This window comes from Ambystoma mexicanum, chromosome 6q (assembly GCF_040938575.1).
Source record: "Ambystoma mexicanum isolate Mex_15411 chromosome 6q, UKY_AmexF1_1, whole genome shotgun sequence".
NCBI lineage: Eukaryota > Metazoa > Chordata > Amphibia > Caudata > Ambystomatidae > Ambystoma > Ambystoma mexicanum.
The window spans coordinates 1194856941-1194882523 of NC_090937.1; the positions used below are offsets into that span (position 1 = coordinate 1194856941).

The following is a 25583-nucleotide window of genomic DNA, read 5'->3' on the forward strand; positions in this document are numbered from 1 at the left end:
CCCCCATTTTGTTTATTTGCGAACATTTCAGGACACCGCGAGTATTCTTAGAACACATTCAACTTGCCAGCCACAACCCCCCATTCATATTTGCGAACATTTCAGGACACAGTGAGTGTTCGACAACCTCTTCAGAACACCCCCCTTTTGTGTATTTGCGAACATTTAAATAAATAAAATTCTTAGTTTCTGACTATTACTGAAGAAAATCATGTGGCCTAGATATGTCAGCAAAAGAAAACATATTGAGCCAGACATGTGATGTCATCAGTGATGTCATCAATGACATTTGTGATGTCATCTTTGATGTCCTGGGTGTTAGTCTTAGCAGTGCACAGTGGTGGCGCGAGTTATGGTTGCTTAGCTTACCATAACTGGCGAATTTCAAGGGTTTTTCGGTTTTACTTGGAACCATAACGTCCCTTTAACAAAGTTTTTTCACTGAATTTCATAGGTGTTTAGTAGCACAACTTAACCATAATGTCCCTTTAACAAAGTTTTTTTCACTGAATTTCATAGGTTTTTAGTAGCGCAACTTAACCATAACGTCCCTTTAACAAAGTTTTTTTCGCTGAATTTCATAGTTTTTTAGTAGCGCAACTTAACCATAACGTCCCTTTAACAAAGTTTTTTCACTGAATTTTATAGGTTTTTAGTAGCACAACTTAACCATAATATCCATGACATGTAACATAGAACATACTAACGCCCTCGTAGTGATTTTCATGTCCGCGGACTACCGCCATGTCCGCGGACACATCGAAAATCTGAGCGTGGTGAATGTAAATTTAAATAGTGTGCCCCATTTCCCCTTTGAATTTGGCTCTGAAAAGAGCCGTTTTTTTTTTTTTACAGATGCTTGACAGACACCTGTTATTTTATATTTTTTTTCTTGTTTTTTTTTCTTACTTTACTCCTAAAATCTTCACATAACCTTCTCCAAAGCAACCCTTACATTCCAAAATAGAAAGGCATTTCCGGTAAAAGATAAAGAAATGCCATCTTCTTTAAAATTAACAGCATTACTGGCATCAATATTCTCATTGTTACAGAAGAACATACCAGCTCTAAGCATGAAGGCACACATGCCTCGGTTGATGACACACCTAGCAATGTTTTGCTGAGGACAAAAAACTGAACTATTGTCCCATATTGCCCTAGGTAGTAATCCAGAAAAAATTACTTTCGCATTTGGAAGGATCTTCATTACGGCTTGAACCAAGCGTTCCAAATCAGCCAACAAAGTAGGGGCACTGACGTTGCCCAAATGGAAAGCACCATAGTGCAAAACTACCACATGCGGACTGTTCATCATGGCCATATCCGCACAAACTTGTACAATTCCCTGTACATTGCAATCAGGCACAGTGCTCCACACCACCTCCACTCCTTTCACATCAAAGTTCTTTGCAACATGCCTGCATTCAGCGTACTGCTGTAAACCATGCACAAACATATCTCCGAGCACCAACACCCTGACTTTCTCCACTTCTGCCATCTTCACCACACACAGCCTCTTTCAACACAAATCCACAACCTCGACATCTGATTGGCTGATCCGTACAGTCTTCTTTCCATGTTGGATTTCCTGGAAAAACCCGGATGTACCACGCCCTGTCCACGAACAGCCGCTGTGTCCGCGGACAGCGTCCACTTTACTCTCTGTGCCATTCCCTCATTGCATACAGCTAAGCAATCACACAATACGAATAACGTCCTCAGAACACCCCCATTTTGTGAATTTTCGAACATTTCAGGACAATTATCATTTCATTATTCAACATATTAACATTACAAATATTATACTTTTATCTTGTACTCTGCACACAATGCTATCTTTCTCCATTAGTAGCTCAGTATACTACATAGAATACCATAATACAATGCTATTTATATCAATGCATCGTTCAAAGCACTAATAACGGTATGATATTTATTGCAATATCCTTGACACTTTTTTCGGAACATTATAATAAAAATCCCTAGTACACAAATTCCATGAAAAGTACATACACATGTGATGTCATCAGTGATTTCATCAATGACATTTGCGATGTCATCTTTGATGTCCTGGGTGTTAGTCTTAGCAGTGCATGGTGGTGGCGCGAGTTATTTTTCATAGCTTACCATAACTTGCGATTTTCAGGGGTCTTTCGGCTGTACTTAGAACCATAACGTCCTTTAAACAAACTTTTTTTAATATCACGCAAACAATATACAAACATGGCGTGCAAAAACCAACTTCTACAGATGGCTTTACACAGAATGTTGCAAAGTAAGAATTTATGCTCGTTCACAGTGAAGGTCAGCTGCTTCCATTTTTTTCTCGGGCCCCGGAGAGGCTCACGAAGCAGACTATAAGGTTGTATTGTGTTTTGACCTTGACAGACAGAGATTGTGATGAAAGACTTCTCTTGAAGGAGTGTTGCTAAAACGTAAGAGAAGATAAGGATGAAATTTCTGAAACGAAACCACTTTTATATATTATATCACTATGCGAAAGATCGTTGGCACACGCGGAGTCGTATTTTGGGACTGCACCACTCGTAGACAATGGAAATTGCAATTGTACTGTAAGTAACCCTTTAGATTACTTTATACCAAATATAATTACAATAGCGTAGCATTAAAGACCGCTGAAGTTGAACTTGTTCGTTGAAAGTGGCATAATGTTTTCTACCGCGCACTATCACCGCTGAATTGATCCCCTGTTGTTTAGAGGGCTCTGAAAAAGGCAGACGACACAGGGTGGGTTAATATAAATAATTTAACCTGTCTATAGGTGGTCAAGCGCTCTACTCGCTGTGCCACTTCACTGTAGCCTGTCAAGTGGCACAGCGAGTACAGCGCTCGCTTTGACATCCGTGCACAGCTTGCTAACGCAAGTTTGAATCCCGGCAAGGCGAAACTCAGCCTTTCATCCTTCCGTGGTCGATAAATGAGCACCACACACCGTGGTTAATAATAAGCACCGCTTACATACCTCACAGTTCTTAGCGCTATATGAATGGGAAAATATTATTATTACCATACTCTGTTGCACTACCTTCGATAGCAAATAGTTTCACGCCCTAATAAATAAAATGATGATTTTTAATGAAGATCGGCTGGTGAGACTAATTTATGTTTTTTAAAACAGGTAAGTGGCCCCATTTTGTCTATGTCACGATTTACAGACTCCAGCGGATGGGGTCTTCAACTGCCAGGTGCAAGTCCAAATATGCAACTTCATGACCCTCACCATTTTATGAGACAATCGCCAAGGACCAATATGCCCTTACGCAGTACTAGCAGCTACAAACAACATACCAACCAATAGGGTGGTCTAATAGCTCGTTGTTGGAGCAACCTTCCGATTATCAGAGCGACCATTTACTGCTTTTATCATAAACCAACAGCCTATCTACCGCAAAGGAACAACGCGTGGCTCAAAATAAACTTTTGATGATCAACAGCAGAGACAATCGCAAATCGCTGAATATTCACTAAACATTTAATGTGAAATAAATGTACTTTACCAAATGTACAATCCTGCTGTTTACTTTTAAACCACAGTTTCATATTCCGAATTGTGGCGCACTGAGTTGTAAGCTGATCTAACACCCTCTGTACCGCAAAGGAACATTGCGTGCCTCAACATGAACTTTTGCGGATCGACAACAAAGACAAATGCAAATTGCTGAATATTCTCTAAACATTTGATGTCAAATAAATGTACTTTACAAAATTTACAATCTTGCTGTTTGCTTTTAAATCACTGTTTCATATTCCGAATTGTGGCGTGCTGTGTTGTGACATAATATGTGTTGTCTTCCGGGTTCTGTGTAAAGGATTGATGGTGATGAAGGCGTTTGATGACGCACCCTGTAACGTCACGGAGAGAGGTGGGGAATATGAATGCTTTAATAATATCAGGCTTAGGGGTGGGAGATATGATTTAGTGTCGCAAAAGCAAGTCAGCCAGGTCAATAGCGCCAGTCATAGGATTATCACATAATGTCGGCGCACACCAGCCGGATTTATCGTTTCTTTAGTGGACAAAAAGTCGGTTGACGCCCATAGGAAATTTTACTATTAGCGGACAAAAGGAGTGGTCTTAAAACACTTTCACCCTGACAACGAACAATACAAACAACGTTCTCAGAACACCCCCATTTTGTGTAATTGCAACCATTTCGGGACACCGCGAGTGTTCTTAGAACACATTCAACTAGACAGATTACAATACGGACAGCATCCTGAGGACACCCCAGTTTGTGTATTTACGAACAATTAAGTACACCGCGAGTGTTGATAGCTCATTTTTACCTTCCTTGCAAACAAAAATGACACATACTCCGTCCTCTAAACACCCTATTCAGTTTATTTACAAAATGTCAGAACAGCCGTGTTCTCCGCGGACAAATCGAACACAACAAAAACAGCTAGCACATAAAAAAACAAAACATTGAACCTATCGCATACTCCCCCACCCTCCTCAAACACTCTTACACACCAACACAAGGCACTAAATAAAAATTTTGATCCACGTTTCACCGCGCTGTACGCTGTCGACGGCGAATACAAGATGGCGGGCGCCACAGAAAATCCTACGCGCTCCACGCCCCTCGCTGTCCAATCAGCGAACACGTTGCATGTCCGCGGACATGACGCAAGTCCATGGGCCAATCGGGGTGCTGTCCGCGGAGCGAACAGGGAAGTCTGTCCGTGAAGCGAACACAGATATCACTAATTTTTTTGCCTTACGTTTTGGTCATTTTATAAAAAACTACTGGACGGATTTACACCAAATTTGCAAAAGCACGCTTTCGGGACCAAGCCCCCGCTCCTGCCGCAAATTTGGTGTAAATCCGTCCAGCGGTGTGGCCTGTGGCCGTGCGCAAAGTTTTTTCCCATTATGTCTATAGGAAAAAACACAAGTTTTGGGACCCCCCCTATAACTTTTTCCGCCCCTGGCCGAATCCTCACCAAACTTTGCAAGAATATTCAGAGTGGGCCATATACTTTTTCTGCAAAGTTTGGTGAGGATTCGTCCAGAGGGAGCGAAGTTATAAGCCACCCAAAAAATGCTCTTCCTATGGAAACACCAACTTAACCATAACTACATGGAGGCTACCGCGTCCATGTATTATATATACCTCTGAAATAAATAAAAGATGAATGTTTCCACTTCACGTTATAAAGCAGTACTGAACATAAACATGGGCAAAGAAGGCCTCACTTCAGTGTGTCGCAGTTAAAAGCAATTTTAATTACAAATGAGTCTCAGCAGAAGGAGTTGAATGAACCAGGAAGCCAAAAGTCTTATCAAGCAGGAATTGGCTGACATTGGATTCAAATTGTGTGAAGGAACAAGAGGCTCCTGTTCAGGAGGCTTGAGCAAAACAAAATATTTCAGATGACTATTAAAAAAAAAATTAAATACACAAAAAGCTTGATTTCATGGTGTCCAGTAACGTAGAGGGAAGAAATTATAAGGACAAGGTGGTCACACCTACGCATGAGGGCTGGCAGTTGTTACACTCATTACAATTCTCAGTGCGCAGTACATACTCAAGGCCAAACTTCAAAGCACTAATTGACATTGATTGATTGTTTATTTATATAGCGCCTATACACAATGTGTTTTGAAGCGCTTGAATGTACCATTGAGACCATTGAGGTGATGATGGATTGATATAATAATTGTTGGGAAGTTCGTTTCTAGGTGGGCCCACTAACACGTGGATGATCAGCCTGTGTTCTTCTAAACATGAGTGGAAAAGTACTGATGGGGGTTAGAAGCCAACCAATTGTAGTGGACTGTGGAAGCAAGGGTCCTATAGTTTGTGTAGCCAATGGAACGTTGTGTATTTAGTGACGTTCATAGTGGCCATTTTGAGGGGAGGGCTTAGTTGCCCCACCTGATGTTAAGGACCCTATCATTTTCTTTCATGGTTCTATACTGATATGGAACATATACTTAGCTATTTACTTAGGTCAGGTAAGTAGGTCTCTTTCTGAAAAGACAAGAGTGAGCAACTCACAAAGTGCAGGAAACAATGTGCTTCCTAATAGGGAGCCAGTGCAGGGATTTTCTCGTCACAGATACATGGTCAGATTTATGCAGATCAATGTGGCAGCCTTATTTTGAACAACCTAGAGGCGATTGACGTACCCCTGTTCTATGCCCTGTAGTAGGCTTGAACAGTAGTCTAAACGGGACCCAATAATGGCTCGCGCCAGGGTGGTACACAGCTTGAGTCTAGGAGGGGGCAAATCTGTGCCCAGAAATTGATATTGTAAGAAGAGCAAGAGACAATATGGCCAACGTGGCTTTCATGCTCATCTCTTGATCTATAATAACTCATAGGGTTTTAACCTTCGGAAGAGTTTTAAGAGAAGATTCAGCCACTTTGAAGGTTTGAAATGTGGGGTCCAGATTACATAGCTTGTAAGCAGTGTCAACATTCATGAATTCAGTCTTTGAGTTGTTGAGTGCCAAGCCATTCAGCAACATATATAGGTGGTGTTGATTATCATGGTGTCAACCGCATAGTTCCTCGAAGGCGGATGAGACACTGGGTGTCATCTGCATAGTTTGTGTTAATTACATGATTGAAATCCAACAAGTCAAAGAGAGGCAAGGTGAAATATTGAATACTGTAGGGGACATACATGAGCCGTGTGGAGCCCCACAGAGCTGTATAAAGCCTTCTGTGAAGGCACTGTCACAGTGGACTCTTGCTGTTCGCTTTGTCAGAAAAGAAAGAACCCAGCCAACCACTCCAGGAGAAAAGGCAGACGATTCTTGGAGTCTGTTGACGAGTGTGGCATGGTCCAACAGGTCAAAAGCCATAGTTAGGTCCAGAAGCATCAAAAGAGCTGTTTGTTCTTCATCCAGATGTTGCAGGATATTCATTTTCAGATCCAACAGAGTGGATTCCGTACTATGATGACTTCTGAAACCTGACTCTTTTGGGCCTAGAATATTATGATGGTCAAGAACAACTTGTATTTGTTGGTGGGCGATCTTATCCAGTATTTTTAGATGAAAGGAGTTATGGGGTGATAATTGTGCACCAGCAAAGGATCTAGTGAAGGTTTCTTTCGCAGGCAGGGTGATCCATGCTTGTTTAATAGAGGCTGGAATATAGTTTTCTAAGAAAGTAAAATTAACAAATTTAGTAATCAGAAGGGCAAGGAGATGGCCACAAGATTTTACAATAGCCGACAGGCAGACGCCTCCTTTACAGTTGGTGGGTTTTCATTTTTCTAGCATATCCATAGTAACCACATCAGTCACTTTTGAAAAGAAAAAACGAGGTATATGGTCCAATGGCCTTTCTGAACTTATTATAGGCTTGCTATCCGATTTAGCATTTCTGTTGATCACAATGTTTCTTTTGATGTTCTAAGTCTTAGTTCACCTGGAGTTCTGGATGTGCAAACAGCACTTCACATCCTGTGTGACTAAGGCAGAGGGAGGGCAAGGGTCGGTCCTCTAGTTCTTTTCGGATCTTGAATAGCTACCTTAAGTTGGAAGAGGCCCCCTTCCATTCTCATCTGATAAAACATATTCTTGGCTTCATAGATGACCTTTTATTGGTCTTGACTGCGAAGGTGTAACATTCCTTATCCTCAAGAGAGAGGAACTTCCTCCATGTCTTGAAGGACTTGTCTTTCAAGGATTTTAATTTCTGGATGTCCACGGAATACCAGTGTTTTGATTGTTGTGTCTTTGCAAATCTTTTTTTTAATGGTGTAAGATTGTTCACCACCAGAGAAATCATTTTGTCATAGGCTGATGCAATTTTTGAAGTACTTTCAAAACTAGCAAGTTTGTCTATTACAGGGGTGAAGAAAAGATGCATGGAAGTGGGGATCACTTAACATAGATAAAGACATACAACCTTCACTGGGGAATTCCACTTTTTTTCAGGTGCCATACACTTTGGCTGCCTGCTTGAAGGAGATGACAAAGTAGTCAGACCACGGACAGGGATTTACTTCAAGGTTCTCTAGAACCAAACCATGGGAAGCCACCCAATCTAGAATTCTAATGCTATTATGTGATGGTTGATTAGTATGATGAGTGAAGTTTAAGTTCTCTAATATATTCTGAGAAGACTTAGACAGGGTGTCATCATGGTCATTATAACCTAGATGGATTCCCATCCCCCAGTACAAGCACCTTTGAATGAGGCGTCACTGAAGAAGAGATCCAGCCACTGAATCGGATAAGAACATCTGGCATGCTCTGGGGATGGCGATGTATCAGGAGGATGTTAAGTCTGGTTTTATGGTCGATAAGCATTTTAGCATGCAAACCTTCACAGTCTGCAATGCTTATTGTGCTAATCATACAAATATTGCGTGACTTGCAAAAGATAAGAACCACATGCCCACCTTTCCCAACTGACTGATAGCTCTTAAAATCCCATATTTTAGGGGCATGGCCAATGGCAGGTCAGGACCTGCTGCTTCATGAAGCCAGGACTCCATTATGGCACACATATCAATTTTGTGCTCAGTAATGAAATCAGTGACTTCCTTAGAATGCTTTATCAACGATTTAGCATTCAATAGCATGTATGTCAGAGCTTCTTAGTTATATTTTTCTACCCCCTGGCCATCCTCACAGTTCATGAGGGAAATAACAGGAGATAACAGGAGTCTGGCAAGCAGTTTGTAAACAAGGGATCATTCCTTTCTTTTAACGAGATATTAGGGAAATCTATGTCTTTTAAAAAAAAGAAAATTGTAAAGCGCCAAGCCTGAGGGAATCCAGGTGCCCTGAAGAGAGGAGGTGGGGAGCTATCTTATCTTCTTAACCTGTTGGTCAACACCTACAACGAATCCATGTCTAAAGCTGTCAACATCATTGCCCCACTGAAAATGCGCAAAGGGAAACTGAACCTGAACTCTTGGTACACCCCTGCACTCAAACTACTCAGACAACAAAAAAGTTAACTTGAAACACTGTGGAAAAAAGCTCCCTCACTAGAAAATAGAACTAATCTTACTAATATTACCACTCTCTACAAAAATGAGATTATATGTGCTAAAAAAGAATCCTTCAACTCCAGGATAACTCAGGCAGGCTCTAGCACAAGAGAACTATTCAACATCTTAAAGGAACTAGAAAACCCTACCCCCCCACACCTCACAGATACCTGTACTAAGGATAAACCCTGGTGCACAGGTATCAAGAATGCCATCGCCAACAAAATCACAGGGCTCAAAACCAAAATTGAAAACAAACGACAACAACTCACTTATGGCTCAACCTCCAGTCCAACCTTACCATCGCCCACTGTTATCAACTCAGGCTTCACATTCAAAAAGGTAACTATACATGAAGTACGAAAAATTATAGCCTCCTTGAAACCTTCGAACTGTAAAGGGGACAGCTGTCCCGCTCAGATCATAAAAGACGCAGCTAGGGATCTATCCCCTTTCATTACCAAACTAATAAACCTGTCATTCACTAGTAATTCAGTCCAAAGCAATTTGAAACAATCATGGGTTCTACCTCTGTTAAAAAAAAAAACACTCGACCCGTCTATACCCACCAACTATAGACCTATCACCACCGACCCGTTCTTACTAAAAATCCTCAATAGAGTGGCCTACGTACAAATTCAAGACTACCTAGCAACAAACCAACTATTAGGAATCCGTCAATCAGGCTTTCATCCTCAACATGGAACAGAAACGGCCCTTGTTAATCTCAAAAGTCAGATCGACAAACTCAAAGATAAAGGTAGGGCTGCCATCCTTCTTCTCTTAGATCTCTCTGCTGCCTTTGACTTGGTTGACCATAAAATCCTATCCAACCACCTGTCATCGGCAGCACATTTCTCCCACTCTGCGGTCACATGGATCCAATCCTTCCTTGCTAACAGGACCATGCGTGTCTTCTCACCGTTAGCAGCGCCCGACCCGATTCCCATCACCTGTGGTGTCCCACAAGGCTCCTGTGTTTTGCCTACTTTGTATAACATATTTACAAAGCCTCTATTCGACAAGCTGGACCATCTGGGTGTCACCTACACCAACTATGCAGATGACACCCAGATAATCCTAACTCTATCCGGTAACTACAACTTGGACGTCAGCCGGATTAACGAAGTCTTCACCATCATTCAGGCATGGATGGCCACACATGGCCTCTGCTTGAATGATGACGAGACTTAACTGCTCCTTGTCGGATCCCCCAACACCATCCTGAAACTCAGCCCCAGCTATACTAGCTTCACTATAGATGGAAACACTATTCCTATCGCGAAAAGTGTAAAAACCCTCAGTTTCTATCTAGACACCAACACTAACCTCTCCAAACAAATCAACATGACCGCCTCAGCCACTGCCTATACAGGTAAGCTGGTCAGGGCCTGTAGACCTCTGCTATTCACTAACAGTTGCCTCACATTAGCCAGAGCACTTATACAGTCTAAACTGGACTACTGCAACGGTTATTTGCAGGCGCAAACATATCCGTAATCAACAAATTGCAGGTCCTCCAAAACAACGCACTCCGAGCTGCTCTTAATATTCCTAGGAGAGAACATGTTTCTGCTATTAGAAAATCATGTAAATGGCTCTCCATCCAACAAAAAATCGATCTAAAAACTATATGCCTCACCTACAAAGCTTTAAATCACCTTGCCCCACCTTATCTAACCAATAACTTCACCTTGAAACCTGCTACCAGAATCACCAGATCCACCAACACACTATGCCTGGTGGTGCCCAAATATACCCTAAAAAGAGCCGGTGGAACCAGTTTCCCGGTTCTAGCTGCCCAACTCCGGAATACACTTCCACTGGACATCAACTCCATCCCCACCTTTCAACCATTCAGAACCCAGGTTATCACCTGGCTACTGAATAAATAACTAACTCCACCTCAGGTCCTTCGGCACACCTCACACACACACACCAGCACTCACCCACCACCACCCTGCGTCTATTGATACTAGCTTCTATAGCTCCCGTATCTCTGTATACTTATTATATAAATGTATAACGACATATCACATTGTCTGATTGCTATCTGCAATAACTGTATTTTTGTAAACTGTATAAATGTGGCACAACTGTTCCAAGGTATATACCTTTGTCCTGTAACCATATCCTTGAGCGCCCATAGACCTATGGGTCTGGAGCGCTTTACAAATAAAATAAACAAACAAATAAACAAACAAACAGAAAGGTCTTTAACTGTTTTCTGAAGGCCAAATGGTGTTCCACGTTGCGTAGGTATTCAGGTAGGGCATTCCAAGCCTGTGCCGCCTGCACATGAAAGGCTCTCTTGACGCGGTCTACTTCTAAGAGATGGGCCTTAGCAGTTTGAAAGTTTCTTTTGGGTTATTAGAGACTCAGCCTTTTCTTGAGGTAGGCCAGGGCATCACCGAAAACACACTTATGGCAGGTGGTCAGGTGGTTTGCAACTTAAACTGAATCCCACTTAGTCTTCCCAATGGTTAAAATGTGGGCCAAAGGTGTCCCTTTGAACTTGCAATGTCTTTTTGGGGGTATCTGCTGCTTGGTATAGAAGAGGAGATGGTGGACACATCTGTTTTGTTCGACGGCAGTGCAGCCCTAGTATTACTCGGCTGCTGCCTTAGGAGGGAAGTGGTCATTGGTTGGTCAATGGAGGACTCAATAATAAGGCAACAAGAGGGAGCCCCAGAATTTATAGTAGATAAGTTGGCCGAGAGCAAATCAGGGACCTGGTGCCCATCAAATGGGACAGCCGGTGGGCTGGTACCTTCTACCCCCACTGAATCATTAAGGATAAAGACCATGCTAGGCTTGGAAATACATTCACCAATGATGCAATGAATGGAAGGGTAATGAGGGATAGTGCCTAGGTTACAGAAAGGCAGCGGGGAGCATGAACATTTCACAAATATGAAGGCGCAACCAACAAGTAAGCATCCAGGAGTGAAAGCCAAGGAAAAGATAAAAAGCTTAGCAATATAACACCGCAGAAATTACAAATAGTAAAACTAATTTGAATTTTACAACTTGGTAAGAAAGCATAGCATTTTCACACAGCCCGAGGATTTCCAGTAGCAGGATTTGAATTTAAAAAATACAGTCAAAATATAGGTTTTGAGTAAAGCTAGCGAGTTCCAGAGCAAACAGTTTCGACTTTAAAATGCAGTCAATCCTAACATTTGAACAACGCCAGCAGAATCAAAGGTATCTAGCTAGGATTTCCAAGAATAAAACAGGCAAAATGCAACATTTGCGTAAAACAGCAGATTCAGAAGCAACCAGGTTCAATTTTAAAATGCAGTCAATGCTAGCATTTGAACAAGGCCGGCAGAATCAAAGCTCTAGATAGAATTTTCAAGGAAATACAGGCAAAGTGCAACACGTGTAATCATTGCGTAAAGCCAGCAGATTCCAGAGCAACTAGGTTTGATTTTAAGTGAAGTCAATGCCAACATTTGAATAAAGCAGAACCATGACAATCTAAATTCCAAATTCAAAAATGCAGTTAAAAAAGCAACTTTTAAGTAAAGCAAGCAGCAGATTTAGAACAAGCCAGGAGTGGCTAACTAGGGTAGAGGTGAGGTGAACATAGGTTACATAAAAACAGGCAGTTGTCGAGGACACAATTGGAATATGTTGGATTCAGTGATAAGAGTGTAAGCTGAGTATTGGGATGATACAGAGCATGTCAACCATAGGATACATGAGGTGAAAAAGGAATCAAGGTGTCCAGGGTCGGACTGGGACAAGAAATATGCCCGGTCACCCAAAAAAAGTGGCCCACCCCTCGCCACAAAAAAGTGGCCCACCCCTTGCCTCACGACCCTTGACCTCTAATAACATCACCAGAAGTGATGTCATTTGACCCCACCCCAAAGTGACATCCTGGGAAGTGATGAAACATGACCTTTCACCCCTTGACAAAACAGGAAGTGGCATCAAATAGCATTGTCCCAAAGTACACTAAATTACTGTGAATCCAAGCAGATGCCAAATGATATTATGTTATTGCATAGCACTTACGCTTAAGCTCTTTTTTATAGAACAAATATGCATGCAATATCACCCAACCTGTGTTGGTACTCATTTATCGACCTAAGAAGGATGAAAGGCTATTAGAAAAAAAAACAAAAAATAGAAGAAAAAAAAGAGACTTTATTGTAAAAAAAAAAATCTTCTAAACCGGCCCAGGAATGGCCAGAAACTGGCCCCCACCCACCAGGGACGATTTTGTTCATGTCAACGTTAATGTCAATGGAACTTGTAGCACACACTGTTGCCACTTGCGTAGTCTCTTGGTGCTCTGACAGGTCTGCAATGGAAGTAGTGTATTGGCAGATTGTTAGTGGGACTGAGAGGGAGAAGAGCAAGACAGCATTGATGTGCTGTAGGCAGCTTCAGTTCAGAGAACCGGTCACTGAGTGTTGGGGATTTATTTACTTGGTAGCCGTCATGTGGTGTTGATGCATAATTGTATATGGTTTGTTTTCATGTCGGGTGTTGTGAAGTGCATCTGGTTAGTGATGCAGTAGAGGTATGGTTGTGTTTAGTTCAGAGTCTGAGGGTGCATATGCAGAACAGTGAGTTTCTTATTATGGTTAGTTAGTGGCAATACATATCCTACTGCCAGCAATCCATCCAAGTGTGACACACTTCCCACCCCTGAACAATCCATCTAGATGTGATACATTACCTACCCCCAAGAATTTGTCTCAGGGAGCAGAATCCAGCACAATACAGATATTACACAATGTCTATCTCAGGGCGCAGCGGGGGTCATAAGGCTTAGCTATAATATTAGACCAGATGCATGATGTGGCTAACCTACACATGCAGGCTATGTATACAATTTGGCTAATTTAAACATTCGGCTACATGCAAGGTAAGGCTAACCGTGTGTCCTCACCCCTTGCAGGTGACTCAGGATCCCGGCTGCTTCCATGGCTGATGACCCCTGCGAGGGATTCCCAGACATAGGAGGAAACTGCACACAACAGGGTGCATGTGAGGACCGGGGCGACCATCGAGTGGACCTTCGGGCTCTGGAAGGCACGTTTCTGATGCCTTCACCGGTCTGGGGGTGCATTTATGTACAGGCCAGAGAAGGTGGGGCAGATAATCCTGGCCTGTGCAATGTTGCATTATATCTGCATTAGACGCAACATACCCCTACACCCAGATCTGGACATTCCTCTGCCAGGGATTATCAAGATCTCATAGATAACTTTCTGAGTACCCCTTTCACTCTGCACTTCCCTTGCACCTTACTGCATATAATGTGCACACACAATAAATACTTGCACCAAAATAAGTAATGTCCACTCATTGCTTCAAGTGTACATTTTTATGTAGTGGAATTATGTTCTAAATACAACACCCTGTGCCACCCTTCCCCACCCCACACACCCTGTCCCCAAACAACCATCCCCCTCCCAACACCCCCTGTACCCACACACCCCTCCCCCGCCCCACACACCCTAAACCTCCCAAAGTCACAAAGTGAAACATAATTGTGTTATGCCAAATGTCATGTTCTCTGCCTCTTTGTCACCGGGCCCTTAACTGGTCCAGGTGTAGAGGATATGCGCTGGGAGCAGCTGTCCTGTTGTGAGCTCCCAGGGGTGGTGATGGTTGAGGGTGGGTCAGACCCCTTTCATCTATGTGCTCTAGGGTGACCTAAAGGGGGGGGTGTGAGGGACTCAGTCATGGCCAAAAACCTCAAAATTCCCTTTTGTGGACCCTTTGGTCTGGCATGACCCAGGCAGCGGAGGCACATCCCTGTGCCTGCACGCCGCTGCAGCTGCAAGCCTGTATACACTCACACAGCAGCTGCAGCTCATTGAGCTGTTGCTGTACCAGTTCTGTCATTGACTCATGCCGGTCCTCCATTGTACAGAGCCGCACATCCATGTCCTGGATGTTGGGCATGGGTGGAAGAGGAGGTCTGTGCAATGTTCCCGGGCTGAACAATGGGGTCGGGTATGTGGTGTGGTCCTCCTGCTCTTCCTCCGCCTTCTCCTCTGCTGTGCTGTACTGGCCACATTGGCCTGGTGGCTGGTGTGCCGCTGGTGGTGTGTGGCGCACAGGAAGGACAGTGAGGTCACTGACCACAGGTATGGTTTTTGAACCAGCTTGTGGTGGCACAACTGGCAGTGGTGGTGGCGGAGGAAGAGGTGGAGCTGGTGCAGACGAGGTGTAGCTGGTGCAGGAGGAGTTGGAGTTAATGCAGGCAGAGGTGGGGCTGGTGCAGGAGGAGGTGGAGTTGGTGCAGGCAGAGGTGCAACTGGTGCAAGAGGAGGTTGAGCTGGTGCAGGAGGGGGTGGAGCTGGTGCAGGAGGTGGCTGTGCTGGTGCTGGCTGTGCCGGTGCATCCTTGACAGGTCTGGCCACAGGTGCTGAGCCTGATGAAGGTTCAGCCACATTGTCATTATCATCAGAGGATGTGCCTGTTGGTGTGAAATGAGCATGCTATTAGTCTTCTGGGAGTCGCAGCTGCCGGATTGTATTACACTCATGCTACATTGTATCTGTACTGCTCTTTTCATGCTGTTTCTTTGGTCTGTTTGCTCCAATGTGTGCTTCCACATGTGGGAGCGCACATTGACTGTCTGCCAATGTGGCTTGTTGTCGTGTGTGCAGTGGGCCCACGATTCCTGTTATCCCTTGGCACACATGACTCTCATCATATATCCATGTGTGGAGAAATGCATTTTGGCTATGGTGCTTGTGCATGGCTACATATGCCTGCAACCCCTGTCACGTGTGTGTGAGTGGCCCATTTGATGAGACTGACTAGTCTCCCTTGCCCATTTAGTGTTTGTTCGCCTGGGGATGCATTTATTTGACCTCAAAATGTGCCTTTACCTGGGGTTTGTTGTACTTACCGTCATCGCCTTGAGTCCCAGCTCCAGCCTCTGCCGCCTTAATTCCCTCGATGCCCTTCACATCTCCTCCCAGGGCATCAGGGTCAGGGATGCCACTGTCCCTCTTCCTGTAGCAGCAGATTCCCTCCTATGGATGGCCAAGATCTTCTGGACCCTCAGCCGCAAGTCGTCCCAGTGCTTGTGGCAGTAACATGGACTTGTTGGACACCTCCTGCCAGATGACTGTCATCCTTGTCTGGCTTGTCCAGTGATTACCAGCCCCGAAGAGGGCCTCTGCATTTGCCACCACATTGTCTGTAAGGGCAGTCAGCTCTGATACCTAGATTTCCCACTTTCTGGCATGTCTGCAGTCTCAGATGGTGTGGATGGCAACAAGAAGTTGTGGATTTTATGTAGATTGAGTTTTTTTTTCAAAAAATAGCCTCTGGCACACTTCCCGTTCCTGCAATGATGCTATTTCCTGCACAAGAAATGGTAGTACCGGCATGCTGGAATTACCAACATTTATCTGGAAAAACTATAATTTATGAGTGCCTACCACCACTTGTAATATAACAGTAATTCCACCGGACTGATTGGCGGTAACAGTTAATCCGTTTGATGGTATTTTGCTGGCATCTGAAACTGTCAAATACCTGATCTCTTTGTTGACGGGTTTGTGCAGTTTACTCTCCGGTCCTAGTCTTTGTTGATTTGTCCAGGGTGTGTGATGAAGTGAGGGTAGTGTTAGGAATATCTCCCAACTCACCACTCATGAAAAAGCGAGGGGAGAAGTTTGGAAAACTCCCCACACCACGGAATGGCTTCCCCAGTATTAACGTGGTGGGAAGCCGAAGGTGTAGCAGCAGGTAGTAAGCAGCAACACAATATCCAGGTAGATGTAATAACTGCAGATGGTGCCCAGGGGCAAGGTGAAGTATGCAGGCAAGGCAGGCTTGGCAGGTTAGATGGATAATGGCAGGCAGAGGGAGGCAAGACAGGCAAAAGGCAGGCCATTCAGGACATGCAGGCCAGGGAAGTAGGAGCAGGAGCAAGACAAAAAGCGAGAACCAAGGGCAAGCCAAAGGAACAAGTAGGCTGTAGGTCAAGGGAAAAGCAAGGGGAAGAGAGCGGGTGGAGCCAAAAGGCAGACAGAGAAGAGGAAAGGCACAACGAACAATGCAAGGTTTTCAGATGCATCCGAAGGTTGTAAATCCAGCATTTAAATACAATGCGCTGTGAACGACATTGCCATGTTGCTGACTGATGGTGCCCTTACTGCGCATGCGTGAGTGACCAGCATTGGGTTCTCACGCATGCCTGCTAGAGGCAACATGGCAGCACCCTGCATCAGGATGCAGAGGGAATGCAGGGTGCCGTTCTGGACTTGGAGACTCAGTTCCCGGCCAATGCCATATCTCCCTGTCCTTCTTTGGGGCTAGCACCACCGTAGATAGCAGTGCCAGGTAATAGACTGGGGCCATGGCAGTGACATACTAGAGGCCTGCCACCTTGCCCCCTATTGGGAGCACCAGGTTTCCAAGGACAAAGACCCAACAAAATGCTTGACATTGCCAGCAGGCTCCCAGGATCAATCGCTGGCTGAATACCCCTTCCAATCAATCAGGTAATGGAGTCGGCCCCGATGTACTTGGAATCTCAAATGTCCTGGATCCCATAATCTGGCTGATCATCGAGTACAGGTGGTGGTAGGATGGGCGCCGCCGAAAGTGTCCTCCAGATACAGCTTCAGTAAGAAGACCTGAAACACCGGATGCAAGCGCCAACCCTCAGGTAACTGTAACTGATAAGCCACAGGCAAGGCACAGGCAAGAACATGAAATGGACTTGAGAAATGAGGAGCCAACTTAGTAGGCAGATTTTGAACAGGCAGATCTTTTCTGAACAGCCAGACCTTATCGTCTATTTTATAGACTGGGGCCGGGATCTGTTTGCGGTCTGCTGCAGATTTTTGTTGACCTTTAGTAGTTTCCAGGACTCGCGTCACTGTCTGGTGGGTTTGAGTGAGATGTTGCAGCAAGTCTTCGACTGAAGGCACAATACATTGTCTCAGCAGGGTTAAAGGCATGGTCTTGGGATGTTGACCATAATTACAAAAAACGGACTTGTCCTGATGGAAGAACGGCACGTGTTACTGTAAGTCACCTCCGCAGTATCCAAATGTTCACTCCAGGTAGACTGTAGGGCATTAGCATAGCAACCGAAATACTGCTCCAGAGTCTGGTTGGTGTGTTCAGTTTGACCATTGCTTTCAGGTTGGTATGCAGAACTCAAAGGGTGATGAATACCCAAAAGACCACACAGTGCTTCGCAGAACCTGGAAGTGAATTGTGTTCCCCTGTGTGAGACCATCTTCTCAGTAAGCCCATGTATCCGATAGATGTCATGAAAAAAGGCCTGGGACGTTTGGGCTACCGTAGGCAACAAGGTGAATGGTTTGAAATAAGCCAATGTTCAGAAGCAGTCCACAATTACCATGATGCAGGTGTACCCATCAGATGCCACAATGAAATTTGTGGCGATGGTATGCCAAGGGTAGGGCGGTTTCTCCAAAGGTTGTTACCGATCGGTGGGGCGTTCACGGATGGCCTTGTTCAAGAAATGCTTGACAGACAATTCTGGTTTGTTGGAGGCCACATAGGAATTTGAATACTCACGAAAGGGCATCAGCTTTCTTATTCTGCGATCCGGGTATGTGGGATGAGGAGAAGTCGTATTGGGAGACAAAGTAACCCCAATGTGCCTAGCGGCTGTTGACACAACGGATAGTTTTGAGATTTAAGTTCTTCAACTTTATGTACTCCACCGAGGAGGTGATGTCTCCACTCTTGGAATGCCTCCTTGAAGGCCAGGATTTCCTTCTCGATTGCAGAATAGTTATTTTCACATGTAGTCAGTTTTTAGGAATGATAAGCAAAAGGGTGTTCAGCTGAAGTCCCTGGATTGAATTGTAGGAGGACTGCCCCTATGGTTTGATCGGAGGAGTCGGCTTTGATGATGAATGGGCACAATTTGTCTGGATGTTGTGAAACAGGGACCTTCATGAAGGCTGTTTTAAGTGTCAGGAAGGCTGTATTGGTGATGTCGTCCCCTCGGAAAGAACTCAGGACATGTGTACTATCAGCCATCAAGGTGGAGTACCCGGAGATGAAGCGATGATAGAAGTTTACAAAACCAAGAAAAACGCTGGCCGGCTTTTACATCTTGAGGTACTGGCTAGTCCCTAATGGCCTTCACTTCTTGGGTCCATATGGATACCAGAGGAGCTGATCCCATAAACCAGAAATACCATACGTTCCTGATGGAAAATGCATTTTTCTGCTTTGGCATAGAGATGATTGCCAGAGAGGTGGGTAAGAACCTTAGACACATGCTTGATATGTTCTGAAACAGAAGATGAATTGAGGAGAATGTCACCCAGGTATATCCATATTGATATACCGATCAGATAGGAGAACACTGTGCCCATGAATTGTTGGAAGATGGCTGGGGAATTGCAGAGCCCAAAAGTCATAACCTGATATTCAAAGTTCACTGAGGGTGTCTTGGATGCAGTCTTCCACTCATCCCCCTCCATAATGCATATCAAGCGGTATGCTTGATGCAGATCCAATTTGGTGAATATAGTAGAGGAACGTAGGGATTCCTTTATATTCCATATAAGGGGTAGGGAGTACTCGTCTTTTAATGTTATCTCGTTCAGAAGGTGGTAGTCCATACATGGTCGTTGTGTGCCTTCCTTCTTCGGAAGGAAAAACAAGTGTGCCCATGCCGTGGACATGGACGGGCTGATTTACCCCTTTTATAAGCACTCCTGGAGATAACATTATAGTTCCTCTCTCTCCTATACAGTGAAGGAGTAGATCTTCACATGTGGTATGGGTTTTCCCGCCTGTAATTCTATTGCCAGGTCATGTTCCTGATGAGGAGGTAGTGTTATGGATATGGGATCAGAAAAATCACTAAAGAAGAGGTCATATACTTCTGGTACATTCTGTATCATACACCCTAGTATTGCTGAAGAGTTTTCAGTGGAGGATCCTGCCGTGGTCCCACTCAATGGTAAAGCCAGATCGGAGGTCCTTGATGGACTCATTGTGCTTGTAGTCCAATCAACCATTGGGTTATGTTGATATAACCAAGGTAGCCCCAGCACTACTGGATACCCTGATGTATGGATGGCATCAAAGATGAGATGTTCCTTGTGATCTGCTATGTGCAACAGAAGTGGTTCTGTCTGTTGGCGCATTGGTCCGGACGCTAGTGGGGTGCCGTCTATCACTTCAATCAAACAAGCAACTGGTTTGTCTCTGAGAGGTATTGCAAAGCGGTGTGCGAAGGAGGCGTCAATATAGTTTCTAGAAGCTCCACAGTCCAGTAGAGCAAGGGCCTGAATAAACAACTGGCCGTGGCCCCAATACAGTTGTAATGACAGAGATAAGAGACAAACCGGAGGCATAGGTTCCGCAAACGTAAATGAAGGGTGTTGCTTGATGTATTCTGGGCTTGTTGCTCCCTCCAATTTCCACAACAAGTCCTTCTGTTTCCTGCAGATTTGGAAGGCCGTAGGGGGCAGGAACCCAAGTGATGGCCGCTCCCTCCACAGTACAAAGGCAGGCGATTGAGTCATTGTCATCATTGTTCTGCATGGGAGAGTGGGCCCCGCAAGGCACCAAGTTGCACAGGCTTCTCTGTTGCCTCTCTGCCAGCCTGAACAGGACTGGCGAGCAGGGGCATTGGTCGTGCTGTTACTTCAATGCTTTTCTTCAACTCCCCTCAATGTTCTGCGAAGCAATGGTCTATCCTGAGGACATGGTCAATGAATCAGGTTCCGGAGCATGGACCAGTTCATCCTTACAGTGCTCATGCAAACCTTTCCAAAAAAGGGTACGCTGTGTGACTTCTGGCCATTGAGAATCCGCTGCAAGTTGGTGAAAGCGACTCAAATAGAATATTATGTCCATGTGCCCTTGTTTGAGGTCCAGGAGTTGGTTCTGGGTGGTTAGGGCCCAGTTGGGCTGCTGAAACACTGCTAAGACAGATTTTAAAAAATTTGCTGAAGTTTTATAGAATGGCACTGTTGGTTGATATGTACGGAAGCAAAACTATGAGCCTCATTACGAGTTTGGAGGTAGCCATGGAGCTATTAGCTCCATGGCTGCCTCCAAACCGGGCTCCTTTTCCGGGTTCCTGCAATGGGGATTTACCCGGTCATTCCGACATAGGAGGACCCGGTAAGTCCTCCTTGCCAAACCATTCCCCATTCCCATTGAGCCCCTGTAGGGCTCAATGGGAATGGGGATGGAGGTAACAACGGGCAAATTATAAGTGTCCCGTTGTTACCTCCCTCTTCCCCTCGCGGGACCCGGAAATGATGCCTAGTTTTACCAGGCGTCCGATCCGGGTCCCGCGATGGGAAGCTCGTAATCAGCCCTGATGGAATGAAGGGGGCCGGTCCCCTACCGGCCCCCTTCATTCCATCAGCACCTGCCTCTTAATGAGGCCCTATATCTTGCAATGGTTGCAGAATTCAACTAGTTTCCTAGGATCCCTGTCATACTTGAGAGCAGAGGTATGTGCCACTGCCCTCTCAGCCAATACAGCTGTAGGGTCTTGGTTCATGGATCCATATAACACTGTGTTTTCTTGTTTCAGCGAAGCAACTTGTAGTCTCAGAGCTTGCAGTTCTTCTTGAAGCTCCTGAATGGCTTCCATATTGTTAGAGGATTGCTGGCATCTGAATCTGTCAAATACCTGGTCTCGTTGCTGGTGGGATCGTGCAGTCGACCCTCCAGTCGTCCAGGCTGTGCAATGATGTGAGGGTAGTATGACAAAAAGTCTCCCAACTTACCACTTGTGAAAAGATGAGGGGAGAAGGTTGGAAAACAAACAGGCAGACAGAGAACAGGAAATCAAGCGTGCAAGGCACAATGAACTAAGGAGCACATTCAGATGGATCTGTAGGCTGTGAAAACATTGTTTAAATACACTGTGCTGCTAGCAGCATTGCCATGGTGCCGACTGATGCTGCCTTCACTGTGCATGTGTGAGTGACTAGCACTGAGTCCTCGCACATACCCTTTAGAGGCAACATGGCCACGCCCTGTATCAGGACGCAGAGAGAATGTCGGACACCATTCCGGACTTGGAGCCCAGGTGCGCGGCCAACGGCATATCTCCTCATCCTTCTGTGGCCCAAGTGCCACCATGGATAGGAGCAACAGATAAGACATTGTGGGTCGCGGCGGTGACATGCTCCAGGCCTGACAGGGGCCCAATATGCTTTAACGGTGGCTGAAACAAAACTCAATGAGAACAAAAATAAATAAAATTACATTTTCTTATCATTAACGGAAGAGTTGTTTTAATTGTTTATTTATTAGTTATTCCTCTGAGATTCATATGCATATTAATCTTCCTGTAATGTTTTCGGTAGTCTCGCACACACACTGGTGCCGTCCTTGCTCACCTCATTATACAAAATCGAAATGAAAAGGAATTGCAAATTGTGGGTACATTCAATGTTGAGGTGTTTCTTTTGTTGATCTGATGAGCTTCACTCATCTTGACAATGATGCAGAGATGCAGTCAAGCAATAACAAAGGTTCTTTCAATATCAGGAAATTAACACCTGAGTACATCATATAGCACTACTTTGCAATGTAGCCTTCTTTAAGGAATTTTAGCGACAGAACTCATGTTTCAAGACCCCACATCTTCTCGGATAATAGTTTTCTTTTATTTGGTGAGATAAATTGATTTTGCAAATATTACCAGCACAATTATACAATTATAATACATGTCATACAATAAACAATTTGAAAAACACATATGACAATAGATCATTGGGATATCATAATGCCATAATGCTGCAGTCGGGCAAAAGTCTCTATTCAACTCCGACGCTTGTTTGCCCTATGTTGATAAGACCATCCAAATGTCCAACTAGTAGAAACAACCTCACAACAGCCTGGCAAGTTTAATTTATAGGGAGAGCTAAGTTTCAGCACTGTATGACCTTCATCAGTCTCTTCTAGCTTGTGCTTGTTCTCTGAATCTACACTTATCATTTTGAGGTAGTCCTGCTTTGCTGGTTAGGCTAATGGTGTAACTTGGCCTGGTGTATAAAGCTGTTGCAAGTTGTAAGCAGCTAGAATGGGAAGATGGGAAAATAATATCTTTACCATGCTCCCTCTTCCACCTACCGGCTAAGACACACCCAGAAGTGTCTCCCCACTGAAACAGCGACCTACCACACACCACCTGTTCTATCATCCTCGAGTGCACATACTCTCACATGCTTCTGCCCGCACGGAAAATCTTTTTATTACTCAACACAGCATAACACCTCGGTGCCATATGGAAAATGAACCCAACTCACCTACATAAACACTGCCACACATACTTCTACTCCCAAACTACACACATACACATTGGCCCCATGCCTTTCCCTCTGCTCCCAATGTCTTCCGCCCAGATATAAGTCCCAAGAGGCCTGCCACATGGCAAAGTTGTAATATACAAAATCCATCTACATTTAAGCTTGGCTTTCAAATCAAAGCATGAAGTGGGCCCACCATTTACTCAATGAGCACAGTCTTTTGATACATTGTCTGAGTAGTTATCGATATGTTTACTGCCACAATGCAATGCATGTCCAATCTTGAAAGCAAGAGAAAGATAGAGGTAGTTCACATTATTTTACAGTTTGAGAATGAAATGTTTTATTAAGACTTGACAAGATTGCACTTCCGTGCATTTAGATGACCATGTCCGTCTTCTCTAGGGTTTAAAAGTTTGTTTCAAATGTTTATGTCCTCAGGAATTATATTGTTTAGTTTGCAGCAAACCTGATCTGTGCTTGCCTGGGGACAACCTTATTTTCCCACAACGACTTCAGCTCATCGGAGAGATCACTCCTTCCACTCTTACACAGGTGACGGCACAGAAGGCGCATCTTGTCAGCAGAAGTAGGGAGGTGCTTCTTCCAAAAGTTAAGTAGCTCATATATTTGGTCTGTTAAATTGTCTGGACTTTTGAGTTTGATGAGTTGAATTGTGCTCCGGCGAACTGGGAGGGACAGGACAAGCGCTGCAGCATCCTCTTCAGTCAGCTCGTCTGACAGCCAGTAAACAAGTTGGTCCCAAAGGATGTCTGTGCAGTTAAACAAATAATCAATTGTAAATACAATCTGTGATTGTGATTCAGCAAAACATGCTCAAAGTGTGACTGCCAAACCTATCCATTGAATCAAATTCCTATCAGTAATATCACAATCCCTGCTTAAACATCAAAAATGGGGGTCAGTGCGAATTAACAATGCAGCATGCAGTAAAGGGAAGTCTGTACGATTTGGAGACATGCGGACATTTCTGTTGTTCTCAGTTCTTGAGTCATTAGGACTCCATTGAGGGCATTCAGCATTACCACACAGGATAGTACTAAATGCATAATACTACATGCGTAAATGCTTTTGTGGGGAGGAATTTTCCTCATCACAAATCTAGCTAGAAAAGCTGTAATTTTAACACTTAAATACAGAATTTGACCGAGCAATATAACAAGCAGTATTTCGAAATGCCACTTGTTTTACAAATACCATCAAACCCCTAATGACAATGTATATGTTTCAATTCTCAGAAAAGATGCATCACTATTTCTGCTTCAGGAATCGCTATTTAACAGATACATTTACAGCATGTGGGTGAGTTGCTAGTGCAGATCCTATGTGCATAATTTCCAGAATTAAATGTGTGTTCTTTTTTTATAACACATTTCCCCATGTACTGTTGTATACATTGGGTGTGTATATGTTTGATTTGTATTTGTGAGAGTGTCTGTTGCATATGTGGGGTGCTGGCTGTGTGCTTCTATCACACAAGTTTGAATTTAGTTAGTATGCATGTACAGGACTTTGAATGGGGAACAATATAGGGATACGCACCCATCTCGTAGGTGGACCGAGCTCGTAAGAGCCCACCAGCCAAAGCAAAGGTAGTCCAGAACACAGAAGGAAGTGGTGGGCACAGAGTGAGGAGAACGAGAAGGCAAGGTGTGGGAGACTGATTTTCCTGAAGATATAACTGCCATGGATACAGTTAGAAAATGTAACAAGAGTGGGGGGATTTAAGAGAGTGTGTGTAATGAAGTGAAATATTTTATCAATGTTTTGAGAAGGAGTAGAGGTGGAGGTCAAGAAGTAGACTAGCCCAAAGGTCAAGCTGATTGTGTACCAGAGCTGGTAGGACGTTTTTGGCAGAATGGTAGGTGAAGAAATGGTGGATTTTCCTAATTCTAATAAGGTTAATGTTGGCTGCTATTGAGGTATCAGTAATGAAGACGTGGCAATTGAGATCCAAGGTATATGACTTTCTTCTTCAAGGAGTTAAATATAAGACAACATAGTGTCATTCAGTAGTGGATTACTTTGAGTTAATCAGATGTGTGTACAGAAAGATCAGGATTGAGTGTAGGGAATGAAAGGAAGGAAAATATGGGTGTCATCTGAAAAGAGATGACTGGAGATCCCAAAGGGGGAGATGAGTTGTCCTTGAAAGGAGGCGTAATTAGTCTTGAGGCACACTGCCAAGGAGGAGGTTGGATCAGAGGTAGAGATGCCCCATGAGATTGAGAAGGAAGGATGAGACAAGATTCAATACAATTCAGAGCAGTATTCTGGATTCCAAGATTGCCAAGTGTCTGAATGAGAAAG

General features: G+C 44.2%; 1 protein-coding gene across 1 annotated transcript in view; it reads right to left on the reverse strand.

Annotated features, from left to right (window-relative positions):
* Positions 1–22218: 22218 nt before the first annotated feature.
* Positions 22219–25583, reverse strand: part of DTHD1 (death domain containing 1) — a 295545-nt gene continuing 292180 nt past the window's right edge. The window contains exon 9 of the mRNA XM_069631829.1: positions 22219–24025. Coding sequence (XP_069487930.1) covers positions 23706–24025 — 320 coding nt within the window. The 3' untranslated portion in view covers positions 22219–23705. The remainder of the gene's footprint in view (positions 24026–25583) is intronic.